Source organism: Pelodiscus sinensis, chromosome 32, assembly GCF_052426305.1.
Source record: "Pelodiscus sinensis isolate ZL-2025 chromosome 32, ASM5242630v1, whole genome shotgun sequence".
NCBI lineage: Eukaryota > Metazoa > Chordata > Testudines > Trionychidae > Pelodiscus > Pelodiscus sinensis.
The window spans coordinates 938,556-958,739 of record NC_143083.1 but is presented as its reverse complement, the minus strand read 5'-3'; the positions used below and the strand labels follow the sequence as shown (position 1 = coordinate 958,739).

The 20,184-nt window shown below is 49.0% G+C and overlaps 1 protein-coding gene and 1 pseudogene across 3 annotated transcripts in view; both read left to right on the top strand.

Annotated features, from left to right (window-relative positions):
- Positions 1–20,184, top strand: part of CPAMD8 (C3 and PZP like alpha-2-macroglobulin domain containing 8) — a 169,754-nt gene that overhangs the window by 97,942 nt on the left and 51,628 nt on the right. For all 3 annotated transcript variants that reach the window (XR_012896754.2, XM_075903346.2, XM_075903344.2), the window contains exon 26: positions 84–260. Coding sequence is in view for 2 of the 3 variants with exons in the window: in XM_075903346.2 (XP_075759461.2) it covers positions 84–260 (177 nt within the window). In the remaining variant the exon portion in view is untranslated. The remainder of the gene's footprint in view (positions 1–83; positions 261–20,184) is intronic.
- LOC149520880 (uncharacterized) lies at positions 674–9,518 on the top strand (annotated as a pseudogene).

Genomic DNA, 20,184 nt, shown 5'->3' with positions numbered 1-20,184 from the left:
AAAATTAAACAATGACACAACAGAAATAGAAGAATTAAATATAATGTAACAGTACTGAATGCATGTCTCATTGTTTTAATCAGGAGATGTAATGGGCCCTACGCTGAACAACTTGGACAATCTTCTACGATTACCATTTGGATGTGGAGAGCAGAACATGATCCATTTTGCTCCCAATGTTTTTGTCCTAAAATACCTGCAAAAAACCAAACAACTCAGCCCTGAGCTGGAGAGAGAAGCCACAGATTTCCTGGTGCAAGGTACTTCCTCAGACTCATAGGGTGTGTCTAAACTACATGGCTCCATCAATGGAGCCATGTAGATTAGGCTGATCGACAAAGGGAAATGAAGCCGCGATTTAAATAATCACGGCTTCATTTAAATTTAAATGGCTGCCGCGCTGAGCCGACAAACAGCTGATCAGCTGTTTGTCGGCTCAGCGCGCTAGTCTGGACACTCACGCGCCGACCTGAAAGCCCTTTATCGACCTCCCCGTTATGCCTGGTAGGATGAGGTTTACCGGGGAAGTCGATAAAGGGCTTTCATGTCGGCATGGGAGCGTCCAGACTAGCGTGCTGAGCTGACAAACAGCTGATCAGCTCTTTGTCTGCTCAGCGCGGCAGACATTTAAATTTAAATGAAGCCGCGATTATTTAAATCGCGGCTTCATTTTCCTTTGCCGAGCAAACAAATCTACATGGCTCCGTCGACGGAGCCATGTAGTTTAGACGTACCCGTAGACTGTAAAGACAGAAACAACCTAGCAGTAGTCTAGGCTAACAGAGCATATTATTAGTTTAGCATTGTCCTGTCCAGCCTGAAATATCCTAAGTGATGGGGCTCACACCATTTTTCTGTGGAGATTATCATATAGCCCCTTAGATATTGGTGTCTGTCAGGAAGTTTTCCTTGGTACACAACCTATATTTTCCCTTCTTAATTGCTCCTAGTTATACATTCTTTTATGCTGCTAAATATTGTCTTTCTTTCTTAGTCGTTTACAGACTTCAGATACTTGTGGGAGGTTATTGTGTTTCTATCAGTCATGGCTTAGCCAACCTGCATGTATTTAGTTTTTTAATCTTTTTTTCTAAATCAATCCCACCAACCATTTCTTCTGTTCTCTGAACTCCCTCCAGTTTGTCAATATCTTCTTAGTAACAATTTGCCCAGAACAAAATTAGTATCCCAGGAGCAGTCATCCCAGAGCCATATGGAGAGGGTCTGTCCCCAGCCTTTTCAATGTCATGTCATTTCTCTGTCTGTAACCTAAAACAATTTGCTTTTTGAAGTGTTCTCTCTTGACATTTATATTGGCAGGGTAGTTTCCCTGTACCCATCAGCAAGAGCCCTACGTTTAGGGACTGGACCAGAATTATGTCACTTGTAGTTTGCTGTGCTCTCTGCTTGCCCTCAGAGTTAGAGCATTTTCTAATCGCTGAGTGCAATTTCTCATTTTTAATAATATACACTTTTAACGTACAACCTTTCAAGTGTTTGTGCTACAAACTCGGCATGTTAATTTACCTCCACAGAGGAAATCCCACAAAGCTCTAAACCTTCCTGTGTTCTCCAGGACCCTTATCCTGCTTTAAGAGGGCCTTTGCCACTGAAATCCATCCAAGAGCAAAATCATAGAAACCGTTATCACCTGCACTTCCCCTCTCCACTCCTTAATCCTCAGTGCTAGGCTGAGCTCCTTGGTAACATTCTACCTTGCCACATATCAATTCTTCAAAAAATAGATGATCTCTAGAAAGGTGAAATCTCTCCTTCTTCAAGTGATTGCTCATGTGCATTCCAATTAGGTGTGTGCGCACAGCTTGCACGCGTCGTTGGAAGTTTTCCCCTCAACAGTATCCTTATGGCCAGTGGGGGGACCCCCTGGAGTAGCGCCAGTGTATCGGCACATGTATACCTCTGCTGGCCCCCTCACCCACTCAGTTCCTTCTTATCGCTGTGACGGTCATTGGAACAACCCTCAGCTCGTCTAGCGATAGTTGTCTTCAATATTGTTCTCTGTTTCTTCAGTTAGCTTAAGTACCTGCAGTTAAGTTAAAGACTCTTTTGTTGTTTTCGTTGCTGTTCCCCACCGCAGCGCGCCGTGCACCCGTGGCAGGACATGCCCAGCCCGCCAGGCTTTAGGTCCTGCAAAAAGTGCCACAAGCCTGTCCCCCGGGGGCGCCCCTCATTTCTCGTGTTTAAAGTGCTTGGGAGAACCGCACCTCACTGAAGCCTGCAAAATCTGTAAGGCGTTCAAGCCGCAAACGAAACACGCAAGAGAGTCACGTCTTAAGATCATCCTTATGGAGGCAGCTCTCCAGCCAGTACCGGCACCAGGGCCTCAAAGCGCACCGGCGTCACTGTGAGACTCCCCCCGCCACCATGTCTCACCGTCACCGCAGAGACCTCGACACTGGTCTCAGTCTCCAGCACAGCGGAAGAGGAGGAAGCCTAACAGGGGATGGTCCTCTGCTAGGCACATGCCCTCCGTGCACCCTGCAGTGGGGCACGTGGCACTGGCAAGTCCTTCCAGGTTGAACGGACCTTCCTCCCAGAGTAGGGAGATGAGCCCCTTGGAGGACTTTCCCGAACCCTCCACACCGGAGGCCTTAGAAGCGGCAAGGGTGCTCATGGACCCTTCCCCTTCGCTGCCCCCTACTCCAACGCCTTCCAGGCAACACGGGACGTCCCAGCACCACCTGTCGAAACAGCCCGAGACCACGGCACTGGAGTCCCAGGCCCACGGCCCGCTCCTTCCGGCTCCACCAGCACCTCCCGCGGCACCAACCAGTGGCACATCTCTACCCGCAGTGCCCCATCAGGATGCAGCACCGGATAAACTGCGGTACCATACCCCAGCACCGGCTCACATCGTTCTGGCACCTGTCTTTGAACTGGATGTCCGCACCACTATGCCACCACTGCTGCCTGCACCGTGGGAAGCCGGAATCAATGGCCAGGCACGTAGCCACTCCGCAGGTGTCTGCTTCAGTTCCTCCCTGGTCCACCTCAGAGTACACCTCTGATGCCAAGGAGGAATCCACCTGGTCTTCTCAGGGCTCCCGGTCCCAGTTGCGGCACCGCTCCTGGCACTATAGTCCACCTCGTCCATACTAGCAGGAATGGACACAACCAGTCCCAGTACCAGTGCTCCAGCAATCATGGCCTCCTCAACCTCCGGCCCAGTGGCCATTTTGGACTCCTTGGGCATATCACCAAGCCCAGGGAAATCCTCCTTCCAGGTCGGCTTCGGTCGAATTGGGTCCTCGGTCCCCTCCCTCCGTGACCCCTCTGGTCAGATCGCCAACCTCTGGCCAGTGACTGCCTCCCAGCCAGCAGTCTCCTGGTCCTTCAGGGAGTGCAGTGGCTCCCCCACTCTCGTCCGCTGGCACACAGCAGGATCCAGTACTTTCGGGGGTATCTGTAGGAGAAGTCCGAAAGGGATCATTGTCCTCCTCCCCTGACTAGACTCTGGGAGACCCTGGACCATCCATGGCCTCTATGGACACTATGGCTCACCAGGACATCCTCCAACATCTGGCCCAAAGTTTGGGAGTCCAGACGGATAGGGTGTCCGATGACTCTCATCCCACGGTGGACATCCTTCACGTGGATGCCCCCTCTAGAGTGGCCCTCCCGATTAACAAAATGGTGGCCAAGATCTCCAAAGCCTTGTGGCAGACTCCCACATCCATCCCCCCTGTGGATAAGCAGGCCGAACGGAGATACTTTGTCCCCAGGAGGGTAATGAGCATCTTTTTTCCCACCCTCCACCAGGCTCTCTTGTGGTACAAGCCATGAATCAGAGAGAGAGACAAGGTCAGCCCACCATTGTCCCTAAGAACAGGGAGGCTAAGAAAACTGACCTGCTAGGCCAGAAGGTCTATGCGTCCGGTGGTATCTAGTACCGCATTGCAAACCAACAGGTCCTCTTGTCCCGGTATGCGTTTAACACCTAGGCCACAATGGACAAATTCACGGACCTACTTCCCCGAGAGTCCCATGCAGAATTCAAAGCTCTCCACGAGAAGGGGAGAACGATTTCCAGGGCAGCTCTCCAGGCGGCTCTAGATGTGGCGGACGCTACTGCCCAAGTAATGGCCTCCGGGGTGGTCTTATGCCGCAGTTCCTGGCTACAGGGTTCTGGGGTTCCCCTAGAGCTCCAGAACACCATACAAGACCTCCCTTTAAAGGCCCCTCACTCTTTTCTGAGCAAACTGATCAGAGGCTCCATGGCCTGAAAGACACTTGTGCTACCCTAAAATCATTGGGCATACACACCCCGGCTACTCTGATGTGCCACTTCCCTATTAAGAATATTCCTAGAGCACCTCCCCAGGGTCCGCATACCGATTTCTCCTGACGTAGGAGTAGAAGCGGTAACAGCAGGAACAACAGGCGTCGCCCTCGCCCAACCTCTGATCACAACCAGGGACCCCCCAACAAACCCTCCGGTGCCCATCAAGGGTTTTGACAGGGCCTACGAGGGCAACCTCCCAGTCTCCGCATTTCTCTTCCAGGACTGTTTATCCCATTTTACCCTAGCCTGGCTGTCATCATTTCAGGCTGTTGGATGCTCAAGATAGTGGAAAGGGGTTATGTAATCCCTTTCTGCTCCCCCCCCGCCTTCCCAATCTCCTACCCCATCCCTTTTCAGGGACCCCATTCACAAGCCTCTGCTTCAAGAGAAGGTCCAACATCTCCTTACGATAGGGGCGGTAGAATGCGTTCCCCCTGAGTTTCGAGGGAGGGGTTTCTATTCCCACTACTTTCTGTTCCCAAAAGCCAAAGGGGGCCTGCATCCCATCCTGGACCTAAGAGCCCTCAACTCCTTCGTTGCCAAAGCAAAGTTCAAAATGGTAACATTGGCGTCCATAATTCCCTCACTAGCCCCCGGAGACTGGTACACTGCTCCCTCGACTTAAAAGATGCTTACTTTCACATTTCCATTGCCTGCCACCACCACAAATTCCTCAGATTTACTGTGGGCCCGGACCACTACCAATTCACAGCCCTCCCATTTGGTATTTCCACAGCCCCTCGGGTCTTCACCAAGTGCATGGTGGTGGTAGCCACTGCACTCAGAAAAAGGGGTATCCAGGTGTTCTCCTATCTAGACGACTGGGGGGGGGGAGGCTTGCAGTTGCAGGTGTGAACGCACATCACCGTGGTGCATGCAGTCTTCGACGATCTAGGTCTTTTGTTAAACCTGGACAAATCTTCCCTAACGCCCACTCCGATAATAGAGTTCGTGGGAGCCACCCTGGACTCTACCTTGGTGAGATCCTCCCTACCCAGCTCTTGGTTTCTTGCAGTACAGGTAGCAGTCAGGGAGCTCCAGAACTTTCCAGTGATCACCGCCCGGACTTGCATGTGCTTCCTGGGTCTCATGGCCACGTGTACTTATGTAGTGCAACATGCCAGGCTGTGCATGCGCTCGCTACAGATGTGGCTATCATGAGCCCACAACCTGGTCGTCCATTCATGGGACAAGGTGGTGATGGTCCCCGCTCCCATCCTTCTCGTGCTGAACTGGTGGACCAACCAGGCAGAAGTCTCTGTGGGGGTACCTTTTTCCAGACCGGTACCGTCCACCCGACTCGTCACAGAAGCCTCGGACATCGGCTGGGGAGCCCACTTGGGAGACCTTCACACACAAGGTATGTGGTCTGTGGACGAGATCTCCCTTCATATCAACATCAGGGAGCTCCGGGCAGTCTGACTGGCTTGTGCAGTTTTCCTTCCCCACCTCCAGGGCAAGTCTGTCCTCATCCTATTGGACAACACGACAGAGGTGACGTACATAAACAAGCAAGGCGGGGCTCATTCCCCTCGCCTATGCTTGGAGGCGATTCACCTGTGGGAACTTTGCATCAGGGCGGATATCCACCCGATGGCCTTGTACCTCTCAGGCTCCCAAAACGTGTTGGTGGACAAACTGAGCAGGTCCTTTGCAGGGCACGAATGGTCTTTGAGGTGGGATGTAGCCCAATCTATCTGCCATGCGTGGGGATTTCCCCATCTGGACCTCTTCGCTACAGGGCAGAACAGGAAGTGCCACCGATTCCTGTCCCTCATGGGACAGGGGCAGGGCTCACTGGGAGATGCTCTCCTTCTCCCCTGGCCACAGGGCCTACTATACGCCGTCCCGCTATTCCTGCTAATCCACAAGGTCTTACTCAGGGTGCGGGAGTTCAGGGCATCCCTGATTTTAATTGCCCCAGCATGGCCCAGGCAGCGCTGGTTCTCAACCCTCCTCAACCTGTCATGCAAGAGTCCCGTGACCCTCCCGCTGCTTCCGGACCTGATTACTCAGGACTCTGGCAGGCTCCACCACCTGGACCTGCACTCGCAGCATTTGACAGCGTGGAAGCTCCGTGGCTAAGGGCCGAGGAACTTCAATGCTCGGAACAGATCCAGGAAGTTCTGCTGGGTAGCAGGAAGCCCTTCACCAGGACCATATACCTGGCTAAGTGGAAATGGTTCTGTATCTGGGCTGCCCAGAAGGGGGTACATCCAAGGCGAACTGCAAACTCCTTGATCCTGTATTACCTGTTAGGCCTCAGGCTCCAGGACCTCTCTTCCTCCTCCATCAAGGTTCACTTGGCGGCCATTTCTGCCTTCCACCCAAGGGACGGGGGGAAAACTCTGTTTGCTAACCCAATGGTCAACAGGTTTCTGAAAGGATTGGACAGGTTCTAACCACACGTCCGCCAGCCCATCCCCCAGTGGGACTTAAACCTGGTCCTTTCCAAACTTATGGGACCCCTGATTGATCCGTTAGCAATGTGTCCTACCTGTCATATAAGGTGTCTCTCCTGGTGGCTCTCACATCCGCCAGGCGGGTATCCAAACTCAGGGCGCTCACCTCGGATCCCCCCTACATGGTGTTTTTTAAAGACAAAGTTAGGCTCCGCCCCCACCCGGCCTTTCTGCCTAAGGAGGTGTCTTCCTTTCACACCTCCCAGGACATTTTCCTGCCGTTTTTTTACCCCAAGCTGCATGCGTCTGGGAAAGAACAGGCTTTACACACTTTAGATGTACACAGGGCGTTAGCTTTTTACTTAGAAAGGACAAAACCATTCGGGAAGTCACCGCAACTCTTTGTGGCCATTGCCGAACGGGCAAGGGGTCAACCTGTCAACCTCCTGGATAACCGCTTGTATCAAGCAGGTCAACCTCCTGGATAATCGCTTGTATCAAGGAGTGCTATGCCCTAACGGAGGTACTAACCCCACCCATCAGAGCGCACTCCATATGAGCTGCGGCAGCCTCCATCGCTTTCATGGCATAGGTTCCCATCCTGGACATCTGCAGAGCCGCAACATGGTCCTCTGTTCATGCCTTCGCCAATCACTATGCGCTAACACATCAAGCCAAGGAAGACACTGCCCTGGGCAGGGCGGTCCTCCACTCCTCTATAGCTTCAACATCCGGCCCTCCTCCATAGGTTCTGCTTTGGAGTCACCTAATTGGAATGAACATGAGCAATCGCTTGAAGAAGAAAGAATGGTTACTTACCTCGTAACTGTGATTCTTCGAGATGTTGCTCATGTCCATTCCAAATCCCTGCCCACTGCCCTTTCTCCGGAATATTCCGGTAGGAAGGATCTGAGTGGGTGAAGGGGCCAGCAGGGGTATATATGGGCCGATATTCTGGTGCCACTCCAGGGGGCTCTCCGCTGGCCCTAAGGGTACTGCTGAGGGAAAAACTTTTGATGATGCGTGCACACATCTAATTGGAATGGACATGAGTAACACATCTCAAAGAATCACATTACAAGGTAAGTAACCGTTCTTTTTTGCACCTCTCCAGAGTGTAAAAAAGGCTGCATAGAAAATTTAAGAACAAGCATTCAAGATGTGAAATGGTTGAGGAAAGCAAGCAAAGAAAAATATATTTAAGAGTAACAGCTAAGTAAAGTGTAAGAAGAGTGACATACAGAAACTTACCAGTGGCTGCCAGCAAAAGGAACCTGAAGTGATTGTTTCCAACATGCATACAATCTGGTGATGAAGACAACAAGTAGTCCTGTGGCACCTTAGGCCATGTCTACACTAGGAAACTATTTAGAAATTACTAAATTCGACTTAAGAACTCCTGATTTAACAAATTTGAAGTGTCCTCACTACAGGGAAGCATTGAAATTTGTCCAAGACAGGCTCCGTTAATATGGATGTCCTACTTTGGACTTAAGAGCCCCAGGCAGCACTGGGGAGTAATTAGTTTGAATTACTCTGGGGAGTAATTATTTTGAAATATCGGCACCAGAACATCCATGCTGCCATTATTTCAGAATAACTAGTTCGGAATTAGCATTACTGCTGATGACAAGCAGGAGTACAGAATTTAAATTCTGCAGCCTGTTATTTTGAAATAACGGACTTCGTAATGTGGATGCTCTGCTTCTAAATTTGACCTTAGGGGGATTATTTCAAAATAAAAACCTAGTGTAGACCTAACTACATCAAAATTTCAGAACAAGTGGTCAACAAAGAGCCATATAAGAATGCCCATTTGCATTACTGAAGATATTAATATTATTGATAATTGACATCATGATTCATAATAGCACAAATGAAACGTACTCACAGATTTTATTTAATGGGATTTCTGCTGCTATATCTTTTTGACATTTACATCATAACTGGTCAAATCCATCTTCATGCGCACATTCAGGCTGTCATCCGTCAATCTTATGACAGGGGGCTGATGATGCGGGGGGTGCAGGAATCTGGGTTGCAGTGTATGGGGGCTCAGGGCAGGAGACTGGGGTGTATGATTGACTCAGGGCACAAGATTGAGGTGTGTGGGGGTGCAGGCCTGTTATAGCAGGGAACTGGGGATGTCGGAGTGCAGGAGTCTAGGAATGTGGGAGTATGAGGGGCTCAGGGCAGGAGGTTCAGGTGTATGATGGGCTCAGGTTTGGTGTGAAGGGTGCAGGAGTCTTATGATGCTATGGCCAGATGGGGTCTTGTTGGCCATGCTTCATTTTTAAATAAAGTAAAATATCCAACACAAAAGGTTTCAACATTGTATTTATTTATGGCAGGGGTAGGGAATCTTTTTTGGGTCAGGGGACACTGACCCAAGAAAAATCAGCTGGGAACCACACAAGTAAGAAGCAAAAAAAAAAAAAACCCTCCAAAAAATCACTGATGTGACCCTCCCCCCAGTGAAACACCTCACTCCCCTGGTGCTTCAGTCCCATTAGGGGAGTAGTGGCAGGGAGGACTAAAGTTCAAAGCCTCAGGCCAAACTTACTCTTCTGGGGTTCCAGTGTTAGTGGAATTTGTGGGCTTTCCCCAGGCTCTGGGTTGGGGCCAAAAATGAGGCGTTAAATGTTCAGGACAGGGCTACTAGTGAATGGGATAGGGATGGGAGTGCAGGATCTGGGTGGGAGGTGGAGTGTAAGGGTGGGTGAGGGTGCAAGGTCTGGCCAGGGAGCAGGCTGCACTGGGGCAGCAGTGGGCTGGCTGCCTGGCCAGCGGCCAGGGGGCAGAGGGTGCCTAGCCAGGGGGCAAAGGGCAGGCAGGGGTGTCTGGCCAGGGGGCAGAGAGTGGGGGTATCTGGGCAGAGGGCAGGGGGATGGAGGAATTTTGGCCAGGGGCTGTGGGCAAGGGGGTTTTGGCCAGAGGGCTGGGGTAGAGGGGGATTTTGGCCAGGGGACCTGGGGGCAGGCTGTCTGCCTAGAGAGAGTGAGGGGGCGGGGAGTCTGGGCATTAAGGGATGAGGAGTGCTTAATTATTTTCATGCCGTGTGGCAGGTACTGTGTAACATGGCTCCCGCTGCTCCCATTCACTGGCAGAAAGCCTCTGGGAAGGGTTCACAGGAGAGGCCTGCAGGAAGTGTGTTGGGGGAACAAAAAAATTAGCAGCCCCAGGGAGCCATATTTGGTTTCTGGTTTCCCCTATGTCATTTTTAGCCTGTTTGTTCCCTGAATGCTGGACTCAGTGGCGAGCCTCAGGGCTTTCTCCCCCTGCGCCTGCCACCACTCTGCAGGATGCTGGCGCTAGCATTGCAGTCTTGTGGGAGGGCTGTAAGGCTGCAGCATGAGTGCTGGCTCCCTGCTGTGGGGTAAACTAGGGGGAGATGAGTTGGGGCTCCAGAAGAGCCATATCTGGCTCCGTAGTGAGCCATAGGTTGCTGACTCAGCCATAGATTGAATCCCCAGATAACCCCAGTCTCCATGCAGTGCTGCTGCTTTGAAACACCGTGGGGAGCACGGGGCCAGCAGGGGATTGCTTGCGTTCCCCCACTGGCCCTGCACTCCCCACAGCGCTTTTGCCTTTGAAGTGTAGCAACAGCCCTGGGATTGTTGCTACACTTCAAAGGCGGAGGTACCCTTATTGACTAATCGAATAGTTGATGCAAATCGACTATTCAATTAGCCAATTAATCAAAATTTTACATCCCTAGTTTGAGACCTGGATTGAGGACCTGCACAACCTCTCCTCTGCGCCAGTGTCTTTCCAATACACCATATTCCATCATTGCCTGCGCCTGTTTTACAACCAGTGGGCAGCAATTACCATGGACCTCTGGGTCCTAGAAAAGATCAAGCGTGGATATTTCATTCCCCTCCTTTCATTTCCACCAACTTCCCCACTCTCCCCATCCCTCTTCAGGGAGCCCTCTCATGGTCCACCAAGGGCTATACCACCAATGAATAGGAGCTATAGAGAGGGTATCTGAACAATATCAGAGCAGGGGATTCTACTCAAATTACTTTCTCGTACAAAAAAGAACAGGTGGATAGAGACCTGTCCTCGACCTCTGTCATCTAAACAAATACCTCCGCAAACAACGATTCAAGATGGTCAGTTATCCTTGGCACTGGACGAGGGAGACTGGTTTGCAGCCCTCGACCTTCAAGACACGTACTTTCATATAACTATTCACCTGGTGCACACGCGTTTTCTTTCCTTCACAGTGGCTTCAGAACACTTCCAGTACAGAGTTCTGCCTTTCATTGGCCCCCCGGAGTCTTCTCCAAGACCTTGGCGGTAGCAGCAGTATATCTTTGTCACAAAGGAATCATGATATTTCCATACCTAGACAATTGCCTTATTCACAGCCCATCTCGGAAGGCGACAACAGAGATGATCCTCTTCACCAAGACTTTCTTTGAATCTCAGCATCATTATCAACAAACAGAAGTCTACCGCCTGCCTGAACCAATCCTTAAAGATCAAAGTAGCACCTCTCTATTCTACCACAGCATGTGTGTATTTGCCAAATCAATGATTCAAAGCAATTAAAAGTTTGGTTTCAACTATGAAATTGAAACTTGCAATCCCTACACTCACCTGCCTCCAGCTCATGGGCCACATGGCTGCTACTATGTATATAGTCCAACATGCATGTTTACATTTCAGGTGCCTCCAACACTGGCTTGCCTCAGTCTACTCCCCATCCAAGCACCTGGTGCACAGGCATGTCTTGGTTCCCCCTAATGTCCTCTCATGATGGTGGTTCTGTAGAGAAAGATGATGACTTATCGCACTCTGACTCCTATAGCCAGTCTCCACTTCAGCAGTCCTCCTTGTCCCCCAAATAGGTACATCCTTCCTCTTCCTCTCTCCTGACTGACGACCTGAAACAATTTCAGGAATTGTCACAAGACATTTATATTACAAGAGGTACAAGAAAAGCAGCATAAGCTGCTTAAAATTCTACAGCACACCGCATCGTCCAAGATAGCTTCATCTCTTGGTAGTGCTATCATGGAACCATCTGAAACCATATGGCAGACACCAGCCTCTATTCCACCAACTAATCATAGGGCCGATAGAAGGTACTTTGTCCCGGCTAAGGGGATGGATTTTCTTTTCTCCCACCACCAGCTAAACTCCGCGGTGGTAGATTCCATCCATCACTACTCTGGACAACCACAATTCAAATTAATGTCCCAGGACAAGAAACACAAAAGGCTCGACCTTTTGGGAGAAAAATCTATTCTTTGGCTACCCTCCAGTTTAGAATCTCTAACTATGCTAATTATGATTATTCCAACTATATTAGGGGTTGCAGGAATTGCTAAATGATCTGACTGAACAAAAGAGGCCACAGCTACAATCCATTATGAAAGACGGCCAATCCATTGCCCGAACTGAGCTTCAACTATCTATGGATGTAGCAGATACGGCGGCCCAATCAACTGCAATGGCAATTGTTATGTGCTATGCCTCATGGCTGCAGTCATCTGGTATTCCCAGGGAACTACAAACTAAGGTAGAGGATCGAGTCTTTGATAGGACTCAGTTTTTCACAGCCAAGACCAACAAAGTACTCTGCTCACTGAAAGATTCACGCACAACCCTCCGAGCACTTGGAATGTACATGTCACCCAATAAGAGAAGATACAGTCCATACCAGAGGTGAAGGGAATCCTTGTACCAAAGGCACCATCAGAGGTAGATAACAGGTCAAAACAATGGCCCAATAGAAGGAGAGTGCAACATATCAAGCCGTCCACACTACAGTCGGTGACACCCAAGCAGCAAATTTGAAGGTGTGGTCAAGGGCATGAACGACCACCCTGCTGATCCGGTGCACACCATCCACACTTTCTGTCATCATTTGAGACCCTTCTACCACCAATGGGCACTCATTACTATGGATTAATGGGTCCTTGAGATCATAATAACTGGATATACCATCCTTTTTATCTCCCCTACCCACCCTCCTTCCGAATCCCTCTTCAGGGACCCATCTCGTGAGCCCCTTCTACACGCAGAAGCTCAAAAACTACTCAGCCTAGAGGCCATAAAATGAGTTCCACCAGTTTCATGGAAGAAGGTTCTATTCTAACTATTTCCTCCAAAAAGACAGGGGGATGGAGACCCAGCTAAGATTTCAGGAGACTCAACAAATTTATTGGAAACAAGTTCATGATGGTGACCTTGGGACCCATCATTCTGGCACTGGGCAAGGGGCACTGGTACTCATCCCTCAACCTCCAAAACCCGTATTTTCATACAATAATACACCCTGTCCACAGGAGGTTCCTTCTGTTTATGATGGGCAAAGAACATTGCCAATACCATGTCCTCCCCTTCGGGCTATTGACAGCACAACATATGTTTTCCAAGATACTGGCCATAGTAATGGCCTTCCTCAGAAAGCAAGGCACTATCATATCCCCATACCTAGACAACTGCTTAATCAAGGTGTCTTCTCGACAACACGCAATGGTCATGACAGATATTACCCGAGACGTTTTTTCCTGACTACGTCTCCTGATAAGTGTACAGAAATCTACTCTGGATATAGAATTCACTGGAGCACTACTAGACTCTACCATTACCAGGGCCTTTCTCCCTCTGAACCGTTTTCAGACCCTGTACGATATAATACACAATATTCTACAAGCCCTGCTGACAACTGTTCACGTATGCTTCAGGTCCTAGGGCACATGGCAGCCACTACCTTTGTGGTAATCCTCGCAAGATTACAAGAGATGCCTACAGTCCAGGCTAGCATCAGTGTACATCCCCAATCGACACAGCCTCGCCAAATGGCTTATTCCTATGATGTTGGTGCTGATATCACTGTGGTGGTGGACCTGTCCATACAATCTTCTCTCCAGAATGCTCTTCCACCGTCCAGACCCCTTGCAGGTAGTTACTATAGATGCTTCCCTTCTAGGCTGGGGCACGCATTGCGGACGTCACATGGTACAGGGTAGATGGTCGCATCAAGAGACGAGACTGCACTTCAATGCCTGTCTTCATTGTCATGGGAGAAGAGGGAAGGTCCTTTCATGGATTGAGAACTGGCTAAAAGACAGGAAATGAAGGGTAGGAATAAATGGTAAATTTTCAGAATGGAGAGGGGTAACTAGTGGTGTCCCCCAAGGGTCAGTCCTGGGACCAATCCTATTCAACTTATTCATAAATGATCTGGAGAAAGGGCTAAGAAGTGAGGGTATGTCTACACTACCCCGCTAGTTCGAACTAGCGGGGGTAATGTAGTCATCCGCATTTGCAAATGAAGCCCAGGATTTGAATTTCCCGGGCTTCATTTGCATAAAGCCGGCTGGCGCCATTTTTAAATGCCGGCTAGTTCGAACCCCGTGCCGCGCGGCTACATGCGGCACGGAGTAGCTAGTTCTGATTAGGCTTCCTATCAGATCTGTTCCTATTGATTATCTGTGGCCATGCCATTCATGTCCTCATGGACAACACTCCATATATGCATTACATCAACAGATAGAGGGGTGCTTGACACTGGTTCTGGCACTGGTGTGTGAAGAACAACATCACACTGATGGCAATGTACATACCAGGCCAACAGAATACCTTGGGAGATGAACTGAGCAGACATTTTTCTGAACTCAAGTGAGAACTCAGCCTCAAAATCATCCTTCCTATATTCCCACAGTGGGGGTTTCCAGTCATGGACCTTTTTGTGGCAACAATCAACCACAAATGTCACCGCTTCTGTTCGAGAGCAGGCCAGGGCAAGCACTCAGCAGGAGACGCTTTCACCATATCACGGACGGGTCCTCTCTCAGATACGTTCCCCCCAGTACTCCTGATCCCAGGGTAATCCCCAAGATCCAAGCAGACCAAGTGAAACTTATTCTAATAGCTCCAAACTGGCCAAGACAACATTGGTTTCCTTGCCTCCATTATCTGTCAATTGCCAAGCCCATTCATGAGCCGGTAAATGACATTTCGGTGTTCCCTCATCTGATTACCAAACAGTTCCTAGTTGGTCTATCCAAAGCATGTCCATCTATATGTCCAATTGATCCATCATGGGATCTCAACCTCGTGTTGTATTCATTGACAAGGCCGCCCTTTGAACCATTTGCAATGGCCTAACTACAACACGTGACTATGAAGGTATCCACACGATGCGTAGGTGAAATCACAGCCCTCATGGCAGATCCACTTTGTACACACTTCACTAAGGATAAGATCATTCTCAGACCCCATCCTAAATTTTTACCAAAGGTCATCTCTGACTTCCATGTTAATGAACCCATTTACTTACCCAATTACTAACCTAAACCACATAATTTCCAAGGGAAGCGATATTACATACCTTTGATATGAGAAAGGAGCTCGCTTTTTGCATAGATAGGACTAAGCCTTTTAGGAAATCGAATACACTTTTTATATCTACATCCCGTCCTGGCAAGGGAACAACCATCTCCACACAACGCATATCCAAGTGAGCATCAAATTGCATAAATACCTGCTATAGGTTCCAAAATAAAAACCCACCACACACTGTCACTGAATATTCCACCTGAGCATTAGCTGCATCAACTGCCTCTCTACACAACATCCCAATGATTGACATCTGCAGGGTGGCTACGTGGTCTTCCTCACATGCTTTCACACAACATTGTGCATTACAGCAAGGACCATTACCTACCACCTTCGTGGGAGATGCCATCTTTGCCTCTTCCAGTAGATGACTCCAAAGACCCACCTCTTCAACTGTGGTACTGCTTTTTAGTCACCTGAGTGGAGCACCCACGGGGACACCACCGAAGGAGAAGAAGTTACTCATGTTGTGCAGTAATGATGGTTCTTAGAGATGTGTGTCCCTGTGACAGCTCCACTTCCTACCTTCTTCCCCTCTAATCTAGAGACCATTATAGGATTTTCAGTAGAAAATGAACAAAGGGGGCCTGTGACATGCAGCTAATGGACGAAAACAGCATGAAACAGCTATCATGCATGCGCAGCTTGGGAAGGCACGGCTAGGCTAAAAATCTCCAATCACCAGCATGAGGACGCACTGACACTGGAGTGGAGCACCCGCAGAGACAAACATCTCGAAGAACCATTGTTACTGCACACGGTGAGTAACTTCTTTTCCATTTTGCAAGCTCACCCTGATCTGCTCTCTCTAAAAGGGAAACTTTTGAAGGCTGTGGAGAAACAGGGGAAGATGGACAGCCCCTGATAAGAAATTTCACTGCCTCCTGTATCTACAGAGGTCAGCAAAGTTACTCAGTCCCTAGAAATGAAAATGTAATCCTTTCTCATAAAAATGTCATGCAGCATGGAATAAAGTCTATTTACAGGTCACCAGATTAGCCAGGCTCCAAATGTCTCTCTGTCATGCAATCACTTGCATATGTTTGACACATCTCCATATAAAAAAATCGTCATTCTGAAAGATTTAGATCCAGTGGACATTTAAAATCATTGCCAAAATTACTGTGGATAGCTGTTTCCACATTATAGAAACTTGGTCCAGTTTTATTAGCACTGACAGTTCATCATTACAAAAAAAGTAGATTTGGTAAAAGGTGAATTCCATCCACTAGATCTGTGTATGTGATGTTTGAAGGACATTCACATGGGGGTACTTGTACATTAAGGTGACCACTCTAAATGGATGTGTCCTAAAATGGGACCCTGATTTTTTTCTCTTGACCTTGAGTATTTAACTGCACAGTTACTGTTGGGTTAAAATGTGCCTTCTATAAAATGTGCCTTCAGCTAAGAAGAGTTCAAATAAATTAAGACTCCAAGGACTTGGCTATTTCATGCCTCAGGAAACTGCTTGCCAAGGTGGTCAATCTTAGTGTTCCCCAAGCTAGCTTTATGGCCAAGGAATTCTTCTCAGCTAAAAGGAAGAGAAAGAAAGTCCTAATGAAACGTACTGGCAAGTGCCACCCCACACAGAAACTTTTCATTTAATGTTATCCTGATTAACATTGTTTCCATGTTATGTTACTTGTCTATTAGAGAACATGTTCATTGAAAGCTGTGCAACATTCCCTTGTGTCATTTGGCCTCCTGCATCGTGCACGACTTGCAGGATTTCCTGGAAAAACAGCCTGCCCTCCTGGGGGCTTGGAACCAGGTTGGGCTGGGAGCTTCCTTAAGTTTCCTGTAAAATACTATATGTGGCTGAGTAGCAACCCGCAGCAGTTCTGCTGCCCTTCTCCTAGAGCCACTGACAGTCTCTGTGGGACCCTGGGCAAAGTGTGTGTAATGGGGGGGAACAGCTCTGTACTCTGGCTATGCCACGGCCAAGCAACCTGTCTGCTTTTTTGGAACAGTTTCTCAAAAAGGGGATGCGTTCTTTCAGCATTCCAGTATTTCTCATTGTATGAGGAATAAGGGATGTTCCAAAAGAGGGGGGGTTCCGATATTTGGCCCATGTAGACAGGCCAAATTTCGGAAAAGCCTCTTCTGGAAAAAAAAAGCGGAAAAAGATACACGAAATGTGAACCGCACTTCGCGTATCTTGTTCTGCTATAACTCTGCTGTCTAGACAAAGCCTGAGAAAGGGCGAGGCCTCGGGGAGAAGGGACAGGGACGGCGGCAGCCAGCCCTGAGAGCCATCCAAAGCGCATCATGCTGACCCTGAGGCAGCCCTCAGTGCAGCCCAGAGAGCAGTGCCCCTTCTCCCCGCCCTTAGCACTGCCTGGACTGCACCTTGTGGCACTCCAGCAGCAATGTAAAGGGCCTCTCTACTGTAGAGTGGCAGCCAGGAGCCCCAGACCCCTTTGAATTGCCGGGCCCCAGGGCACCTGCCCCCTTTCTCTCTCCTCGCTGTTTGCTCCTTGCCCTCTGCCTCGGAGCTGCTCCCAGAAGCCCCTACTTGCTGTGACGGGTGGGGAGAAGGGGGGGAGAGAGGTGCTGATGTCAAAATGGCCCCTTTCCTCCCTGATTGAGCCCCCCACTGCATACCCCATCTCCGCAAAGCAGATCTATTGTTCTTCCTCCCTCCTGCCAAGACATGCTGCCTTGCTGAGTGTGAGGCTACATTAACAAGGTGCTAAGCCTTGAGGGCTCAGTCAAATGCTAGTTAATCATTTAGTAGCAAGACATTCCCTGGGAAATATTCTACCCTCTGACTCCACCACCTCAGCCACGCTTCACTATCATCATTGCTGTGCACAGTATTAAACTGTTGAAAATTGTTTAAATCTTATACCGTGTGTATGTATTCATTGTCTTGTCTGCTGAAGAAAATTTCCTGGAACCTAACCCTCCCTATATTTCCATTAATTCTTATGGGGAAATTGGATTTGTTTAACATCATTTTGCTTAAAGTAGCATTTTTCTGGAACATAACTACAAAGTTGAGCAAGGAGTTACTGTATATATACATGCAAAGAGCTTCAAACTGGGCAAGGAGAAGAGAAAGGCAGCTTAATCTCTGCCAACTTCATTGTGCAACAAATGGGAAATATTGAGAAAACCCCCTTACTTCCTGTGGGATCAAGTCATTAAGAAGGACTTAGTGCCACATCCCTTAGATATCTGCTCACCACCAGCTAGGACAGAGAGATCTATCTCTTAGGCTGTGTCTATACTACAAGCCTCTTCCTCAAGAGAAAATGCAAATGGAGTGCTCATTTGCATATGTTGTGCCTGCATTTGCATTTCCTTCTTTGGATTGTTTTTGTGCAAAAAAGAGCCGTGTAGATGGCTCCTTTTTGTGCAACAACCCCCTTTTGTGCAAGAGCCATTCTTCCTCATTATTTGGCTGTCCTGCCTTGAACCCACCTCCCTCCTGAGACTACTGCCCTATCCCCTAGCAGAATGCACCCCACCACCTTACCTTCAGGGTGTCCCTTCTCCCATGGGGACAGTCTGTGTGTGCTGGCTGTCCCCCTGCATCCTAGGATGTGCAGGACTTGAACCCTCATGACCTCTGGCTCTGCAGGCAGGTACCTTAGCTACTGCACCATTGGAGGAGCCCCCTGTTTGGGAGGGCTCCCAAAATGAGGAGCCCTACCTTATTTCTGAGGCAGAACGGCTCTTGTGCAAAAAGGGGTTTTGTGCAAAAGGCGCCATCTACACAGCTCTTTTTTGCGCAAACGCCTCTTGCACAAAAGGGATCCGAAGAGGAGATGCAAATGAGAGTACAACATATGCAAATGAGCACTCCATTTTCATTTCCACTTGCAGAAGAGGCCTGTAGTATAGACGCAGCCCTGGTGGGATGTTAACCAGAGAATTAGCATACTTCCTGTACAGTAGGAGAAGAGTGGCTGTGAGTTGTTCGCTTAAGCACAGAGAATTTTTTTCAGCGTTGCACCTTCATGGAGTAATATCCTAAATTAAATATTTTTAGTGGCCAAGGTACAGGAACTGTTCTTTAAAATTAACTATTCCAGGAACTCTGCATCTTAATCAGTTCTTGGATAGGTGTAGCACTCAATAAGAGCATGTCTACACTAGGAAATTATTTTGAAATTACTAAAATCGACTTAACTCCTGATTTAACAAAATCGAAATAGTGGGTCCCCACCACGGGGAAGCATCAAAATGAGTTAGAATTAGGGCTGTCAATTGACATGCATTAACGCCTGTGATTAATGCAGTCCAGGATTCATGTATTACATTTTTAACGTGTTAATCGTGGATATTAATGCTTCACTGCCCCTTTGAAGTGCTGCTGCGGCATTTCAAAGGGGCAGCACAACATGGAGCCCAAGATCAGCTGGGGAGTCCCTAGCTGACCCCGGGTTCCACTGCCCCTTTGAAACGCCACTTCTGTGCATTTCAAAGGAGCAGCCACCTCATAGCTGATCCCAGGCTCCTAATGTGCTGCCCCTTTGAGGCGCCAGGGTGGCACTTCAAAGGAACAGTGCTGCATGGAGCCCGGGGTCAGCTGGGGACTCTAGCTGATCCCAGGCTCCATGCAGCGCTGCCCCATTGAAACACCGCACGCAATTAATCACAATTAAATGTTTTAATCGCTTGATAGCCCTAGTTAGAATTATTGTAAAATAGCACATCCACATTGATTGGAGCCTTCCCCAGACTCAGAACCCTCGGAAGCACTCTGGGGAGGATACCTGGAGGGTGGATACTTCCTGTGGCTGCTTGGTCAGGCAAGCTGCAATGCCTGCTTTCAGAGGCTCCTCTTGATGGCCACGTCTCACAAGCAACTCCTCCACTGCCTCCCACCTTGAGGGACACAAAAGGGATGCAATGGGCACGTGCTCTAGGTTGCCTTTGCAGATGCCACAGCACTCACAGCGTGGAGCTAGAGCTACTGCCATTGGCCTTGTGCTGCTCCTCAAGGCACAGTACTTACAGACTGCCCACATGTTGCTCCAGCAGGACGAGGAGCAGGACTTGCAGGATGAACCCCAGCATGGACCGCAGACTCTGCTCACTCAGGTCCCAGTGCTCCTGCTGCTATGCATGGCCCTCAATCCCCTGGATACTGCAGAATGCTGCTTC